The 18,775-nt window shown below is 36.2% G+C and overlaps 1 protein-coding gene across 4 annotated transcripts in view; it reads left to right on the top strand.

Annotated features, from left to right (window-relative positions):
- USP33 (ubiquitin specific peptidase 33) overlaps nucleotides 1–18,775 on the top strand; it is a 72,253-nt gene that overhangs the window by 20,483 nt on the left and 32,995 nt on the right. For all 4 annotated transcript variants that reach the window (XM_062191579.1, XM_062191577.1, XM_062191580.1 and 1 more), the window contains exons 2-11: nucleotides 1,020–1,151; nucleotides 1,316–1,369; nucleotides 2,138–2,200; nucleotides 3,372–3,524; nucleotides 5,873–5,975; nucleotides 7,795–7,864; nucleotides 11,981–12,094; nucleotides 12,715–12,793; nucleotides 13,821–14,238; nucleotides 17,882–18,022. In XM_062191579.1, coding sequence (XP_062047563.1) covers nucleotides 1,071–1,151; nucleotides 1,316–1,369; nucleotides 2,138–2,200; nucleotides 3,372–3,524; nucleotides 5,873–5,975; nucleotides 7,795–7,864; nucleotides 11,981–12,094; nucleotides 12,715–12,793; nucleotides 13,821–14,238; nucleotides 17,882–18,022 — 1,276 coding nt within the window. In that variant the 5' untranslated portion in view covers nucleotides 1,020–1,070. The remainder of the gene's footprint in view (nucleotides 1–1,019; nucleotides 1,152–1,315; nucleotides 1,370–2,137; nucleotides 2,201–3,371; nucleotides 3,525–5,872; nucleotides 5,976–7,794; nucleotides 7,865–11,980; nucleotides 12,095–12,714; nucleotides 12,794–13,820; nucleotides 14,239–17,881; nucleotides 18,023–18,775) is intronic.

The following is an 18,775-nucleotide window of genomic DNA, read 5'->3' as shown; positions in this document are numbered from 1 at the left end:
TCACCCCTCCTCCCAACCCCCCAAATGACCACAATGGCTGGGCCTGGGCCAGGTGGAACTCAGGAGCCAGCAGCTTATTGTAGGTCTTTCTTCTTCATGTGTGCTGGGGTCCAAGGACTTGTGCTACTTTCCACTGCTTTCCTGGGCAATTAACAGCAAGCTGCACCAGATGTGTAGCAGCTGGGACTTGAACTAGTGCCCATATGGGATGCTAGCATCTCAGGTGGCAGCTTAATCTGCTAAGCCACAATGCTGGCCCCCACCTGGCAAGATTTTGTCCCCCAGAGGATATAATTTAATACTCTGCTGTCTAGAGACATTGACTGTCAGCTCAGTGAGGGTGGAGACATTTTGGCTGTAATGAGTGCACAAGACAATCCCAACCACAAAGAATTATTGGCCCTAAGTGTTGGTAGTGCCACGTTGAGAAACATAATATAAAGTGCCTATCCTGTTTCAGTGCCATGATACCAGGTGATTTCATTTATATCACAAGTAGAAGCTGCTGTTAAGAGTACAAATGGAGCTTCCTATTTGAAGTTGTTTTCAATTTCTAGTCTAAAGATTAATCATTTTTTATTTAGGATTAATATCTTTTCAAAATCAAATAACTTAAGTTTTTCCTCTTAAATAGAATGGGAATTAGAGGAAAAACAGCAAAATCATGGAGAACCAAACTTGCCTTTATTCATAACTATTAATATAAGTAAAATGTTTATTTGGTAGAGAAATTTCCAAAGTTCAAATTAACTTTGATTTTGAAACTTATATGGGTATGTTTAAAAATACATTCTTTTTAAGGGAAAACTTGTAAATATCATTCTTATGTTATCTTTCATTTTAATTTTTAATATCTAATGTATATAATATAAATAAATGCAAATAAAACATATTTCATATAATTATAATATATTAATATGTAATTATATGATGTGTTATAATTACTATATTTTAATATATTAATATTTTAAATATTTTAGCATTTTTAAATGAAAATTTTGGGGTCACTTTTCATATAGGTATTTCCTCACTTGGAAAGCCTTGGGAAACAAGATAAACTTTCTAACAAGATGTCAGCTTTACGAAATCATTGTCCACATTTGGATTCAGTTGGTGAAATAACAAAAGAAGATTTGATACAAAAGTCTCATGTAAGATACAGGTTTTTCACTTTCCTCCCAATTGTACATTTTCTGTAAATTATTAAAGTACTCCATGTTCATGAGTCCAATTTAAAAATATGATTATGTTAATGGATTGTGTATATATTTGACTATGTCAACAATATTGTCTTTTTAAAAATTTCTTCTCATAGGGTACTTGTCAGGACTGTAAAGTCAGAGGACCAAATCTTTGGGCATGCCTGGAGGTATGTATATTTTTTTTCTGAAATTTAGACCTTAATAATGATAACCAGAAAAAAAACTTTGACACCTAAAAGGATTTTGTAGATAAACGTACTTTTTTTTTTTTTTCTTTTTTTCTTTTTTTCTTTTTTTTTATTTTTGACAGGCAGAGTGGACAGTGAGAGAGAGAGACAGAGAGAAAGGTCTTCCTTTTGCCGTTGGTTCACCCTCCAATGGCCGCCGCGGTAGCGCGCTGCGGCCGGCGCACCGCGCTGTTCCGATGGCAGGAGCCAGGTGCTTATCCTGGTCTCCCCTGGGGTGCAGGGCCCAAACACTTGGGCCATCCTCCACTGCACTCCCTAGCCACAGCAGAGAGCTGGCCTGGAAGAGGGGCAACCGGGACAGGATCGGTGCCCCGACCGGGACTAGAACCCGGTGTGCCGGCGCCGCAAGGCGGAGGATTAGCCTGTTGAGCCACGGCGCCGGCCAGATAAACGTACTTTTAAAATGTCATTATTGATGAAACATTAAGCTTCAAACTTTGGAAGGACTTGAACTTAATGGTGCTTTTGCACGCTTTTTAATAAACTGCTTCGGTATTTTATGCTTTTATTAGAGATCGTTTAACTTTTGGTTAAATCAATTGTAGAAAGTCATTGACACATATGATCAAAATTTAACTATTAAGAGTTAACACATGTAATCAAAATAACTGCAGATTAATTGTAATGCTGTTATAAATTTATGTGTTGTAAAATGTCTTATTTTCCTTCTTGTATAATTATTTATAGAATAGATGTTCATATGTTGGCTGTGGTGAATCGCAAGTAGATCACAGCACCATACATTCTCAGGTGTGTATACATGAATTTTCAATGCAGACATTTTTTAAATGTTTCATTTTGAGATAATTGTAAAACGGAAGGTGTGTTTTTAAAGAGAGACTGAAGGAAAAGGACAGCCAATAATGCAACACTGTTAATTGAAGTTTTAAAAAATTTAAACTTTTTTTGTGAGTTAAAATTTCATTTATTCTGTTTAAGTAGGGGAGGGGAACTACTAAGAAGATCAGTATTAGAATGAGGTTGTAATTAAGACAACACTCATTTAAGAAACAAAGACCCAGGTATATGGAGGTGACAGCTAGAATATTTGGGGTTTTGGAGGTAGAGTTAGAAAGCAGATGCTTAGGTTTATTAACTCAGCGTGGCTGACTCTTACAACTCAGCTCATAGTGCTATTTCCTGCACATCATCCTAATGAATCCCCCTGCTGCTTTGCTCTGAGTGTTCAGTGTAACTTTGGCATGCATGTTTTATAATGATAGCTCTCATTCTAAACTGCAAGTTTCTAGAGTGAAGTGTGTCTTAAAATGTTCATGGATATCTACAGCATCAACTTTCTCAACTGGGATTCCTCAAGAGAATTATTTAAACCCAAATATTTAAATTTAGCCCAAAGGCATCCATTGTCTGTAATTTATTTCTCTTCTGTGCATCTTGGATGGTGTTTGCTATACACCAGCCTTGGGAGAATTGAGAATTAGTCACTCAAATAATTTTCTATAGTGCTTAATTCTTTTGAAGAACGCTGATTCAAAAAGACTAGGTTTTATTCTATCCAAGATCTTATATTTGCTATTGCTTCAGATGTTTTATGCTTTGACTTAATTTCATTTGTGTTTTTTGTTGTTCTGACTTCCTAGAATAGTTACTTGCTATTATCAATTATTTTTTATATTATTTGCTAACTGCAAAGCAGAGTTTTAGACTCTTGTGCTTATCTTTCCATAATGAATAGTTGGGGGGAAAGCACAGAATAACTTCAAGAATAGTCTTAGGTATTGTTACTATTCACCAAAGTAATTTATTGAAACAATTATTTTTGGTGTCTTGATTTATTAACTCTTTTGAGTATATTATTATTCATCGAAGCTAACAGTTCATCTTATGTGATCTTTTGAAGAAGTGTTTTCAAATAATCTAATTCTGGTTCCTCTACTCTCTCTCCTGTGGAATTATGCAGGAGACAAAGCATTATCTAACTGTGAACCTTACCACTCTTCGAGTTTGGTGTTATGCTTGCAGCAAAGAAGTATTTTTGGATAGGAAATTAGGAACTCAGCCTTCATTACCTCATGTAAGACAGCCTCACCAAGCACAAGAAAACAATGTTCAGGTAATGGTCTATATCCATTTATAAGGTGACACTAGGGAATAACTCTGAATTTGTCATACATTTGAAATTTAAAAAGGAATCTTGCCTAACCTATACTACAAAAATTGGTGAAGCAGGTCCATTTTTCCTCAAATGAAGGACTTTTATACTCCTTTATTTCTGTGTATAGCTTGAAACCCACCTACCTGAAGTTTTAAAACTGTCTAATGAATTATGTAAGCTTTTTTTAAAAAAAAAATTGGTTTCAGTCAGTATTTATCCTTTTTCTGGAAAATCTGATTCCATGAGTGTTGGTGGGCCTTCTTTGATAGTGAATGCCAAGTAATAATTCATTCTCTTTCCCACATTCCTTTGCCTCCCCACCCCTATTTGTGTTAATGTGAATATTAACTGCTGCTTGTTAAAAACTAAGTAGGATGTAATTAAATTTAACATCAGCCTTTGGTTACAGATTTTTCTTTTTGGACTAAGAGACTTAGAAAGTCAATTATACACCTATAAAAATTGATCACTTTCAGAATTTTCAGTGAAATAAAAATCAGAAAAGGGAAATGAAGAAATTAGAATAGTTGGCTTCTAACTCTGATCATCATTTGGTCAAGATTTAATCAGATTGTATTTTTTCCCTCATGTATTACAGAAATTGTATTTCTGTGTACCTGTTCCTTGATATCAACAAATTTTCCTATTGTATCTTGTGTGTCATATTCTGATGGCAGACATTTCTGATAAATATGCTTGCCTCACACGTTATATAATTCAGTGTGATTAGATTTTAGACAAGAAATTCTTATTATGTTTCCAGTTAAATGGCTGTTTAATCATTAGTATTACTGTTTCTCCCACTGATACCAACATACCATTCACAAATGTGTTTAATATTTTTTGAAAGTCCTAGTAGTGTGAAAATAACAATTTCTTGGCTTCTTTTGCATTGCTAACAAAATTGATATGATAAATAAAATTTAAACACATAAGGAACTGGTAATAGTCTTAAAAGGTAAAATTATTAGTGTCACTAAGGGAAAGTGAAGTTAAATAAGCTATCTGTTGCTGTTTCTGCTAGAACAGATTAAGATTGCAAATGCATTATAATGAGCATTGCATCTGGTAGAATAAGGATACTGATAGTTATCTAATGATTTGTAAATAATGTCTGGTGATTTATAGATATATTAACATATAAAAGGCCTGAGCTTTATTTCATGCAGCTTCCTAATGATCCCAATGTTGAAGTTTTTTCAGAAGCACAAAATTATTTGTGTAAGTTTCTTTAGAAATACAAAATTTGTAGGCTATTTGAACTTGTAATTTTTATAAAACAGCAAAATATTGGAAACCATGCAAATGTCATTAATAAGATTTTTTCAAATATACTTTTTCCCTAGGTAGTAAGAGTTTGAATGATTTTCTTAAGCCTTAATACATGTCATTAAATATTACTAATAAGCATGTGTCATCTTTATAAAATAACTACTCTATTTAAAAAAATTAGAATATGAGACCTACTCAAGTATCCAATATCCTTAGATACCAGGAAGGAAAATAAATGTATAAAGTGGGTAGATGTAAATGTATATGACTGCATTGTGGAGGTAGAATAAAGTTTTAGTTGATTGGAGAACCTGAGTACATGCTTAATGCATACTGCTACTCAGTGTTTTTTTCTCCATCTGATCGTTGCTGAATGGGTTCATTGTATTTTGATCTTCTGATAGTAAAAGAAAAACTGAAGATTCTGATTTTGTGTGCATTTTCCTGGATTTTAAAACTTTAACTCTCAAAGCTTTTTGTTGCTTATAGCAATCTGAGTTAGCATTTGGCCAGGGTCACCAACTCCTAGAAGTTAATGTTAGGGTATTTTTTATCATTTAGAACTATTTAATAAACACCAAAGGATGCAAAACAAATACGTCAATAAGTATTGGAAGATTGTAGAATTCCACATAGATGCTGGTGTGTTATGAAATGATACTTTTTTGTTGTTTTGTTTTTTGTTTACTATGGAAAGGTAGTTTCTGAAAACAATGTAGGATAGTGCATTTTTGAGGTCTTTGTTGCTGCAGTGTAATGTCATTGAATTTTAGTTACTGAGTTTTAAATTCAGAAAAGTAATTTATAAGAAGTGGCTTTATATTTTACTATGTATGTTAATAAAGCTAGGAAAACATGCTATTACCTTGTGCAGATCCTTGTTTCTTTTGAAATATAAATGTGCTACCAATTCTTGAGATTTTATTATTAAAATAGCATTCAATAAATTTTATAATGCAGATATTACATAATTAAAATTAAAACTTTTTAAACTTAAGGATGTGCTCAAGCATGCTGTCTTTTCTCTTAATAAGGATTTTAAAATACCTACTAATACAACGTTAAAAACACCTCTGGTTGCTGTATTTGATGATCTGGATATAGAAGTGGAAGAAGAAGATGAACTTAAGGCAAGAGGTAAAATAGTTCTTCTATGTAACACTTCTCCTTTGAGTGGCACTGTCCATTTCTTTACAAAACTGTGTAATGAGAAAATTGCAAAATCTAGAGGTGAATAATGAGATGATAATTATATATTAGGAACTCAGAAATTTATAAAATTGTAAATTATAAATTGCCTTTCTCTGGTTCACTTTACCAAAGTTAGAATCTTATTCTTTTGCAGATTAGCCTTATGACATTTTGCTTAACTTGTCTTTGGAGACATGTTTGAACCATAGTTGTCAGTTCATTTTTCTCTTACCTATCAGTGATAGGAATTGGTGGGGATGTGTCAAGGTACTCCTTTAACAGAATTTCCAAAAAGAGAGCATGCATTTGAAAAGAGTGAGGTAATTCAGTAGACCTCAGCTTTGTTCTCTACTTATTCTCTCATTCTTAACCCTTGCATCAAGAACCAGCCTATTGGCATCAGTGGCATCGTGGCATAGTGAATAATGCTGGTGTCCCATATGCGTGCCAGTTCAAGTCCTTGCTGCTCCACTTCTGGTCCAGCTCAGTGCTAATGTGCCTGGGAAATCAATGGAAGATGTCCCAAGTGCTTGGGCCCCTGCAACCACGAAAGACAGCTAGAAGAAGCTCCTGGTTTTGGTTTGGCCATTGTGGCCATTTGGGGACCACTTGGGCCATCTTCCACTGCTTTCCCAGGCTCATTAGCAGGGAGCTGACTGGGAGTGGAGCAGTTGAGATTTGAACCCGCACCCATGTGGGATGCTGGCATCGCAGGCAGAGGCTTAACTTACTATGCCACAGCCCTGACTTTCCTTTATTTATTTTTTGTTGATGTAATATTACTACAAGGAGAACAAATTCAGTATAATTCATAGATACAATTCTAACAATGTTATTCCCTTCTTCCCCTTTCTCTCTTTTCCCTTCTCTTTTTATTTTCTTCTATCATTTCCCTTCCCTTCCTTTTTTGTCTCCTTTTCTTTCCTTTTTTTAGTTTTTGACATAACATTTTTAGTTAACATTACATTCAAGGACTTAATACTCCACTAAATAAAGAGATCAGCAAGTAAAAAGTAAAAAACCCTAGCTCAATGGTAATATAGGTAAGGGCTGTAATCAAATAAAGATGACCATTTTACCTATGTATAGCAAATTTTAAATTAATCACAGATCATTAAAACTATATTAGTGTGACATTCTTAACCATTGGTTTGACAAAGATATAAAACTAAGTTTGACAAAAATATATTTGTAACAATACTGATTCATGCATTTCTTTTGTGTTTTGATTTTTTTTTTTCTTTTTAAATTTTAGCTTCTACATATTAGGGAGAACATGTGGTATTTATTTCTCTGTGGCCAACTTATTTCACTCAGCATGATGTCCTCCAGTTGCATCCATTTTGATGCAGTTGGTAGAATTTCATTTTTTATTGCTGAATAATATTCTGGTGTGTGTGTGTGTAAATAAATATATCACATTTCCTTTATCCATTTATCTGATGATGGACAACTTGGTTGATTCCATATTTTGGTTGTTGTGAACAAATACTGCTATAAACAAAACATATTTATTCTTAAAGTGTAGTATGCAAGACTGTTCTAAAATTTCAGAAGTTGAGGCAACTCATCCTTGATTTTACTTAAAGCTCAAAAATCTAGTGATTCTAAGGTTTCCAAAAGTGTTCCTCTCTGGGTTATTTGAGTTGATATTTTGTATTTACACAGTCCTTAATGCAGTTTGGGAACTATAGTAATCAAATACCCACATAATTGAGTCATCTTTGCATTATTGAATGATTACTTACTTTTTACTTCTTAATAGGTCTTACAGGTTTGAAAAATATTGGAAATACTTGTTATATGAATGCCGCTTTGCAGGCTCTTTCTAATTGGTAAGTATAAGTTTTTGTTTGTTTAGTTTTTTTGTTTGTTTGTTTTTTGTTTTTTTTTTTTTATTTGAGAGGCAGGGTTACACGATAGAGAATGCATATCTGCTGGTTCATTTCCTAAATGTCTGCAGTGGCTGAGGCCTAGCCATAAGCCAGGAGTGCAACCCACATTTTCCAATGGGTGCCAAGACCCTATCACTTAAGCCATTACTGCTGTCTCTTAGGATCTGCATTGATGAGAAGATGAAATCAGGACCAAGAGCCAAGAATTGAACCCAGACACTGTTATACTAACCACTTGTCTCTGTGTAGTTTTGTGAGGTTATTCTTTGAGCAGAAAACTATGCCACTAGGGTAGCTAACTGGCTCCCATGTAGACTAGGTAAGAATATGAGTTGAAACATAATCCATTGTTGTCCCATTGGGGGGTACTCTTTGTATGCCTGTAGTTTCTTAAGACCAGTGGTCTGGGTATAATCCCTAGTTAATTGTGCTTTTTTGAGCAAGTTATGTTTTTGTTTTGTTTTGTGTTTTTTTTTTTTTTTTTTTTTTTTTTTACATCTAAAAAGTGAGTGAGGAACTTGAACTAAATGATTCTTCAGATTACTTTAGTTCTGAGGTTGTATGAAAATATTTTATATTCTGTAGGTGGAATTCTGTAAGAAGGCATTTATTCTGTAAGAAGGGATTCAAATCTTTTATTTCTTAATCATAGTCCTACAAAATAGGGCAGGTATTACTCTTTTTTTTTTTTTTTTTTAAGATTTATTTTTATATGAGAGGCAGAGTTACATATAGAGGGAGGGAGAGACAGAGAAGTCTTCCTAGGGCATTAGCAGAGAGATGTATTGGAAGAGGAGCAGCCAGGACACAAACTGGTACTTATGGGATGCTGGTGTCACAGGTGGAGGCTTAACCTACTATGCCACAGTGCCAGCCCCCAGGTATTACTCTAAGTTTAAATGTGTTGAGTCAGGGTGTGTTAGTCATCTCTTTGTTACTATAATTACATATCTGAGACAGGCTACTTTATAAGTAAAAGAGGTTTGTTTTGGCTCACAGAGGGCTGGTGCTGTGGCTCAGTTTTGAAGGTACAAGGGTCACACAGCATGGTACAGGCTCTGGGGCTATCCTTGGCTACATTATATCATGGTAGGAACACATATATCTTTGCATAGTCTCCCTTTCTTTATAAAGCCACAAGGATTTAATCATGAGCACTACAGTTAATGGTCAAATTTAATCACTTCCCAGAGGTCTCTGCCCCCAAACACTAAAGTTGAATTAACTTACATCCTCTTCATACCATTAATATAAGACTTTGGAGATTAAATTCCTATATGAATTAGGATGAACAAATCCTAGCTCTGGACCAGAATTGACATTGCTCTTCCTGTTGGCTTGAATTTTGTAGTAGTGACTGAAGACTGAACGTATGCATACTTCTTCAAAAAGAATTTCATTTTCATATGGCCCGCTATAATTTACCTTCTGTACTCATATTCAGATTAGGTTATTTCCCATAATTATGTTATGTCCCATTACCCTGTGAACTAAAGAAAGCCTAATTTTTATTAAGTGTCAAGAACACCTCTTTGAAGAAGTGATATTTATTCTGAAACTTAAAGAATGAGGATGAGTTGATGTGAGAAAGGTTAGGGGAAGGTCCAGCCTTGTGATGTAGTGGATTAAGTTGCAGTGTCATCCCGTACTGGAGTGCCTGTTCAGTCCTGGCTGCTCTCCTTCCAATCCAGCTCTCTGATAATGTGCCTGGGACGACAGTGGAAAATGACCCAGGTACTTAGACTTCTGCCACCCACATAGGAGACCTGGATGGAGTTCTTGGCTCCTGGCTTTGCCTGGCCTGGCCCTGACCATCCTGGCCATTTGTGGAGTGCACTATTGGATGGAAGCTCTCTTTCACTGTCTCTCTCTCTCATTCTGCCTTTCAAATCAATAAGTAAATCTTGAAAAGAAGGAAGGAAGATGAGAGGGGGAGAGAGAGGGAAGGAAGGAGGGAGGAAGGGAAATATTCCAAGCAAAAAGCTCTGTAATCGGCCTTGGAGTAGAGATGAGCTCGACACTTTTGAGGACTGGAAGAAAATCTGTATGGCAGAAATACAGATACAGTGGGGTGTGAATGACATGAATTCAAGTGTTGCAGGCCATATTAAAGGTTTAAGTTTGTAAATGTGAGTGTAGTTGAAGTATTTTTATAACAGGGTAGCTAAATAATCTGATTTATATTTTAAAAGCATCACTGTAGTTGCCAAGTGAGAAGTGTATTGGAGGGAGAGGAGCATGGAATTTGGAAGACCAGCTAGGAGACTGATCTCATTTGGGCAAGATCACTGATGGCGTACACTATCTGGGGTGGTAGGAAAGGATTGATGAATAGGAGAAAAGCATTTTTAGGGGAATAATTGGCTGATAAGATATGAGTAGAATAATTGGGAAAAGGGAGTAGGAGATCCACATTCAGTGATGTAATCATATTGAATCTATAGGTTGATATTGCTATTTATATATATACATATACATTTATATATATATGTAAACATGGAAGTTTAAATAACTATGCCAAGGTGAGTGTTAAGCGCAATTAAGACATAGCTTGGCTGGGTTGGCACTGTGGTGTAAGTAAAGCCGCCGCCTGCAGTGCTGTCATCCCATATGGACATCGGTTCAAGTCCCAGCTGCTCCACTTGCAATCCAGCTCTCTGCATTGCCCTGGGAAAGCAGTAGAAGATGGCTCAAGTCTTTGGGCCCTTGCACCCACATTGGAGACCCTGAAGAATCTCCTGGCTTTGGATCAGTGCAGCTCAAGCCGTTGAGGCCATCTAGGGAGTGAACCAGTGGATGGAAGACCTCTCTCTCTGCCTATCTTTTCAAATAAATAAATAAATCTTAAAAAAACACTGCTTAGAAAGCTTGAAGCCTATCTGGATGCCTTAGGTTTAACCCCCAACTCCGCTCATTGGTCCAGCTTCCTTATTGCACACCTGGGGAAGCAATAGTTTGATGGCTCAAGTAGTTGGGTCCTTGCCACCATGTGGGAAACCTGGATTGAGTTCTGGGCTCCTGGCTTCACCCTAGCTGTTGTCATTTGGGAAGTGAATCAGCAGATAGAAGAGCTCTATCTATTTCTCTCTGTTTGGCTTTCAAATAAATTAAAAAGCAAAAATAAATAAGTAAATAAATGACTTTGCCAAGGTTATCAGGGAGTAAGCATTATAGCAGAATTCTAACTCTAAGCTTTTTGTCTTGCTATAGATCCTTTGTTGTTGATACTATGCAGTACTGCCTTTACACATTCACTTTGAAGCTTCTTTGATTTCACTTGGAGATGTGGATGATAAGACTACAGTGTTGCTAAGAGATATAGTTTAGTGTCTATCCAGATATCTTCATAGGAAAGTCTGGTTATTGCAGGCCAGCATTTCATCTTTCATTTCATTCAGTTTCTTGTAACTGAATAGATTCACAGAGGTTCCTGCAAACTAATCAGACTCGCCAAAGATTATAAATTGCATTATAATTGTTAACTTAAACCACTGACAGATCAGTACTGCATACTAGGATGTAGAAGCCCAGGAAAGAGCAGATTGATTTCATAGTTAAATTTTGAACATTTTAAATTGTAAACATCATGGAAACCAGCATTTTGGGCATTTGATATAAATTAGATGAGATTATAGACTTGATGTAAATTTGGTCATCATTGGCATTTGTGTGAAAATTTAAATCACTTAGGAAAGAGAATATATAAAGAGAGGAGAAATGATAGGTTAAAGTCCTGAGGAATCCTTATATTTAATTGTCTAACAGCAAGAAAAAGCAGTGGAGTAGAAACTGTGTTACAGTGGTCAAGGGATGGTTTGTTTAAATGCAATTATTACTGAAAGAGAACTGGGCCCTGTATGGAAGACGGATATGGTGGGACCAAACATTATTTGAACAGGTTGGACTATTTAAAACTACAAAGAAGTGAATGGGAAGCTGTAAGAAGGAGCACAGAAATAACAGATGCATGGAAATATGTGCTGTTAATTCATTGAACAGTGGGAAATAGTATTAAGCTTTGATTTTACTGTTACATTTTCCTCTTTTTTCAATTAGTCCACCTTTGACACAGTTTTTTCTTGATTGTGGAGGACTCGCTCGAACAGATAAGAAACCAGCCATTTGTAAAAGTTATCTCAAACTCATGACAGAATTGTGGCATAAAAGCAGGTATGTTCTTAACGTATTAATCTTTATTGTATTTTAAAATGAATATTATAAATGTTAAAAGGATGCAGATCTATTTACAGAACTGAACAAAAAAGATTTGAGATGGTTCAGTTTAGTTATGTCTCAGGCATGTTACATTTGAAAAGGAACATCCAAATGAAGGAGTCGTAGAAGTTTGAAAGTATCTGAACTGGTAATGTGGTATTGAATTGTTAAGCCTGCTGTTACTGAATTCATTGAATTTAATGCAGGAGTATGTATTTGCAAATCACTAATTAGACTATAGGGACTTTTATGAATGTTTCCTGCTTCTGTTTAATTATTTTAAAGTTTAGCATTGGGATAATAATTCTTTGCTATGATAATTTTGCTTTAGAACTATTTAAGAAATTGCATTTTTGAAAACTCATAGTGGAACTTGTTCATTTAATTGGGAGTAGAGAGTAATATCACTTAAAATATCAGTGATAAGCAATTTCTCTGAGCCTGTGAAATGAAAGTACCAGACAGTCCTGATGATTTTTTGAAACATTAACACTTTACAATCACTTTGGATTCTTGGCTGTTAATTAATAAAATAAAAATTTAAAATTATTCTATAATAATGCTTTCTTTTTCAGGCCAGGATCTGTTGTCCCTACTAATCTGTTTCAAGGAATTAAAACTGTAAATCCAACATTTCGGGGGTATTCTCAGCAGGTTAGTCTATTACTTTCATTCGCTCTTTTAATAATCTTTAATGAATTTGAAAATTGCTAATATTTTTTTGTCTATTTATCTTTTTGAGTCCTTGTATCTTTATCAAGGTAATCCTTTATCATGTCTATAATTTTATCATTTATTTTAGTTTTATGTCTATTTTCTAGAAACTTTTTAAATTTTGGGGTGGGTAAATATGTCAGTGTATCTTTCCTAGTGCTTTTAGCTTCAAGTTCCACATCCAGAAAGTAAATAAATTTTCACCTTGTATTTTCTACATTTTACACTTTGATTTTTTGACATTTAATTCAATATGTCTAGAATTTATTTCTTATTACAATATAATCTAAATTTCATTTTTACTTTTTCACAGCTAGGAAATTGTACCAAATATACAAATGTAAGAATGCCCCTCTCATCTGATTTAAAATTTTTTTTAATCTTACATGAATATATGATAGGATCTGTACCTAGGCTTTTTAAAAATTAGTTCCACATTACAGTTTCAATTATTTTAGTTGTATATATTTTAATATTAATACCTGGATATCACTTTTTTTTTCTTTTTTTTTCCCATGTAAATTCCCAGATCTCCAAAGATTGTAATTTGGTGCTGTGAGCACTCCAGATTCATCAAGGATTTTTCTTTGAAATACAGTGTACAATTGGATAAAGCTTTAATTTAGCCAAACTTAAATGTTTCAATTTAGGTCATCTCTCTGTTTCTAATTGTCACATGAGACAAGCCCTTATTTTCTCTGTCATCACTCTTCAGTTTATAAAGAATAATACAACTAAAAAACTAACCTTCAAATCATCAGTTTATTGAAACTTTTATTTATGTAACTTTGTAGCATTTAGGGCATCCCATCTCTACTGCCTTATGTTCTACAGACTGGACTTTTCTTAGCATAATGCTACAGAGTATAATCAGTTGATAACTGCATTTTGTATATTTTCAAACTTACACATAAGTTCCAACATACACATGTAATGAAATGGTAACATTATGTTGCTGATACATTAGGATGCGCAAGAATTTCTCCGATGTTTAATGGATTTGCTTCATGAAGAACTGAAAGAGCAGGTCATGGAAGTAGAGGAAGATCCTCAAACCATAACCACGGAGGAGACCATGGAAGAAGATAAGAGCCAGTCGGATGTAGATTTTCAGTCCTGTGAATCTTGTAGCAGCAGTGATAAAGCAGAAAATGAAAATGGCTCTAAAGGCTTTTCTGAAGATAATAATGAAACAACAATGTTGATTCAGGATGATGAGAACAATTCAGAAATGTCAAAAGATTGGCAAAAAGAGAAGATGTGCAATAAGATTAATAAAGTAAATTCTGAAGGAGAATTAGATAAAGATAGAGATTCTATGTCTGAAACAGTCGACTTGAACAACCAGGAAACTGTCAAAGTGCAAATACACAGCCGAGCTTCAGGTGACAACTTAATTTGATCATGAAAGTGATATTTGTAGATAATGGGTGCTTAAGTAATCGTTTTTGGAATTTATAGTAAGCAGAGTTATAGTTCAGCAATGTTTGCACATGTTAAAGTCATAAAATTATAGGCTTTGAGGATAGGAATTTTATGGTCACTTAATTATTTAAAAGATTTGTCCTTTTTTTGAACTCACATCCATTAGAAGTCTTTTATATAGTATTCTAGAAAATTGGGCCCCTCAAAATTTTTTATTTTATTATAAGCAGATTTTCTTGAGATACTGGGAAAAAGCAAAATAGCCCAAATTGCAGTTTTCTCATTATATACAATTAGGTTTAGATTGCTGCTGTCACTGGAGTTACATCAGATGTGTTCCAGTGTGAGAGTTTAATTTACTGTAGTGAACCATATTATGCCAGATTATTCCATAATACTAGTCAGTGTTCCTTTGGGAAAGTGCTGTTAGCCACATAAAAGATAGTGAAATAAAAACTGCATGTATATTTACCTTTTTTTAAAAAAAGATTTATTTATTTTATTTGAGAAGCAGAGTTGGAGAGACAGAATCTTCCATCCTCTGGTTCTCTCCCCAAATGGCTGCAATGGCCAGAGCTGGGCTAGTCTGAAACCAGGAGCCAGGAGCTTCTTTCAGCTCTCGCATGTGGGTGCAAGGGCCCGAGCACTTAGGGCATCCAATCTCCACTGATTTCTCAGGCACATTACCAGGGAGCTGGATTGGAAGAGAACCAGCTGGGACTTGAACCAGCACCCATATGGGATGCTGGTACAGCATGTGGCAGCTTAACCTGTTACACCACAGTGCCAGCCCCCAATATACTTTTTTTTTTTAAACATTTATTTTATTTGGAAGGCAGAGTTAAAGAGAAGGAGAGCTGAAGAGAGACCTTCCATCTGCTGGTTCACTCCCCAAATGTCCACAGAGTTCTAGGTTCTCAAGCCAGAGCCTAGAACTCCATCTAGGTCTCTAGTGTAGGTGGCAGGGGCCCAAGTACTTGAGTCATCTTCTACTGCTTTCCCAGGCACATTCGCAGAGAGCTGGATTTGAAGTGGAGCAACAGGATTCAAATTAGTGCTCATAAAGGTTGCTGGTATTGGAAATTGCAGCTTAGCCTGCTGAGTCACACAGTGGCCTGTATATTTATGTTCTCAAAAGTTAATCACCTTGGCTTAAAGTGGTATCTAGTTACCCAAAAGTTTTTAAGATTTGACCATCAGAGGTTCAAATTATGTGATTTTAAAAGAAATGAGTGGCCAATGCTGCGGCTCACTAGGCTAATCCTCCGCCTTGCAGCGCCAGCACATCGGGTTCTAGTCCCGGTCGGGGCACCGGATTCTGTCCCGGTTGCCCCTCTTCCAGTCCAGCTCTCTGCTGTGGCCCGGGGTTGCAGTGGAGGATGGCCCAAGTGCTTGGGCCCTGCACCCGCATGGGAGACCAGGAGAAGCACCTGGCTCCTGGCTTCGGATCAGTGCGACGCGCTGGCCACAGCGTGCCAGCCATGGCGGCCATTGGAGGGTGAACCAACGGCAAAAGGAAGACCTTTCTCTCTCTCTCTCTCTCTCTCTCTCTCTCTCTCTCTCACTGTCCACTCTGCCTGTCAAAAATAAATAAATAAATAAATAAATAAAAATAAAATAAAAATGAATACCACACAAGTAACAAAGTTATTTCTTCCATAATTACTTAAGAGTGAGGGCCGCTAAACTAGGTATTTGAAGGAGTCCAAAATTCCTTTTTGAGGAAGAATATTTCCTTAGCCTTAGGAATACTCTTGCTTTACCTGTATATATTACATGGATGCCTTCTAATCAGGATAACTAGGAATGTCAGGTTCTGTAATCTGATCTTGTGTAGGAGTTGTATAGACCATTTTATATATATATATTACATATAATATATATATATACTATATATATATAAAATGTCAGTGTTGAAATACTGTCTAGCCCTTTCTTGTTAGAAGTCCTACAAAAGTCCTATTAAGCCTGATTCAGCAACATACTGGTCCTTTATTACTCTGTAACAGATTTGTTCTTATACATAGTGACTAGGTAAAGACCTGAATTACTGGTCTGAGGTTTTTTTTTTTTAAGATTTATTTTATTTGAAAGAGTTACACATAGAGACACACAAACACAAAGAGAGAGAACTCTTCATCCACTGGTTCACTTCCCAAGTGGCTGCTTGGCCAGAACTGAGCCAGACAGGAGCCAAGAACTTCTTTCAGGTCTCCTACAAGGGTGCAGGGGCCAAGAACCCAAGCCATCCTCTACTGCTTTTCACAGTCCATTATTAACATGGAGCTGGATCAGCAGTGAAGCAGCTGGAACTCAAACCAGTTGCCCACATGGGATGCTGTTGCCACAGGCGGCAGCTTCAGCCACTATGCCGCAACGCCTGCCCCTACTTTATGTGTTTTAAAAGACTTGATGAAAAAGGTGATAAAGGATAAATGACACAAAACCTAAAATATTTACTATCTGGGCCTTCATAGCCCCTGACTCAGATCACATTAACTTTATTCCCTACTGAATACCCTGGAGGAATCTTTTTTCCACCCTTTAAATTATTCAGTCCAAAGTAGTTATGGTTGAAATATTGGGAAATGCCTATGTGAATCAGAACTCCACATTATCTGAAAAGAATCCATGAAGACATTCTGGTTCAGGTCTCTTACAAATTATTCTTTTCTCTTTACTCAAAATACTCCTTGAGCACAGTCCTTTGCCTTTGAATGAATACATGTTAGACACCAGGAACCCGAAAACAAACTATCAGGACTGTCATGGAGCTTATACTTTTCTTCATTCATATAATTTAGGTCTAAAAAGGATCATTTCCTAATGAAGTGGTCTGTTTCCTTTTATCATAGTTAACAATAAAATAATTATGCCTAAATTTGTTTTAGTTTGAATACTTTTTTAGTCTGGGAAAATAATCTCTTATTTTCCCTTGTTTTTTTTTTTTTTAAAGATGTTTATTTATTTGAAAGAATTCGAGAAGTAGAGAGATATAGAGAAAGAACTCTTCCATCTGCTGGTTCACTCCCCACAAGGCCACAATGGCTGGAGCTGAGGCAATCCAAAGTCGGGAACCAGAAGCTGCTTCCAGATCTCCCCATGTGGGTGCAGGGACCCAAGGACTTGAACTGTCCTTTAATGCTTTCCCAGGCCATAGCAGAGAGCTGGATCATAAGAGAGGCATCTGGGACTACAGCTGGTACCCATATGGGATGCCGGCACTTCAGACTGGGCCTTTAACCTGCTGCACCACAGCACTAGCTTGTAGAATTCAAAAATTATCCTGAATGTCTTGTTTAAAAAACACAAAAAATTATATTTGGAAAAATAGGTTACTCTTTGTATTTCCACAGCTCACTTTCTAAATTACCTACCACAGTAGTATATCATAAACATTAACTGGTAGAAAACAGGTGGATTCATAGGTAGAAAGTTATTATTTTTCTGCTTAGCAGTTATTCTGTGAATCAAATATTTCACCTGTCATTTGTTGATGTTGATTTTATTCAGAATATGATACTAAAAAATCTTTCAACTAATATTGGGTAGGTAGACTGATTTTAATATGTAAGATAATAATACAAATTTTAAATGTTTCAGAATATATCACTGATGTCCATTTGAATGACCTGTCTACACCACAGATTCTTCCTTCCAATGAAGGTGTTAATCCACGTTTGTCAACAAGCCCCCCTAAATCAGGAAATTTGTGGCCGGGATTGACTCCTACACACAAAAAAGGTAAAAAGATTCCCTGTTCAAGTTCCTGTGCTTTGGATCTTAATTTAGAATGCTGATTTTGATATTTGGTAGTTAAAAGTGCAAATTATGAGATGTTATTTGATCTATGAAAATCAAAAACATAGTTTTATGCAACTTTGGTTTTGTGTGTGGTACTCTAGTTTTTAAAAATTTACATATAGTTGAATTCATTTTTCTTGTGTAAAGTCTGTGGGTTTTTTTTTTTTTTTTTTCCCCAAGATTTATTTGGCTGGCGCCACGGCTCAATAGGCTAATCCTCCGCCTGCGGCGCCGGCACACCAGGTTCTAGTCCTGGTCGGGGCGTGGATTCTGTCCTGGTTGCTCCTCTTCCAGTCCAGCTCTCTGCTGTGGCCCGGAAAGGCAGTGGAGGATGGCTCAAGTCCTTGAGCCCTGCACCCGCATGGGAGACCAGGATAAGCACCTGGCTCCTGGCTTCGGATCAGCGCAGTGCGCCAGCCGCAGCGGCCATTGGGGGGTGAACCCACAGAAGGGGAGGACCTTTCTCTCTGTCTCTCTCTCTCACTGTCCACTCTGCCTGTCAAAAAAATTTTTATTTATTTACTTGAAAGTCAGAGTTAAACAGAGAGAGGAGAGGCAGAGAGAGAGAGAGATCTTCCATCTGATGGTTCACTCTCCAGATGGCCGCACCGGCTGGAGCTGCACTGATCCGAAGCCAGGATCCAGGAGCTTCTTCCAGGTCTCCCACATGGGTGCAGGGGCCCAAGGACTTGG

The sequence above is a fragment of the Lepus europaeus genome, chromosome 5 (genome assembly GCF_033115175.1).
Source record: "Lepus europaeus isolate LE1 chromosome 5, mLepTim1.pri, whole genome shotgun sequence".
Lineage (NCBI taxonomy): Eukaryota > Metazoa > Chordata > Mammalia > Lagomorpha > Leporidae > Lepus > Lepus europaeus.
The sequence above is the reverse complement of the archived record's forward strand: the minus strand, read 5'-3'. Positions and strand labels throughout refer to the sequence as shown.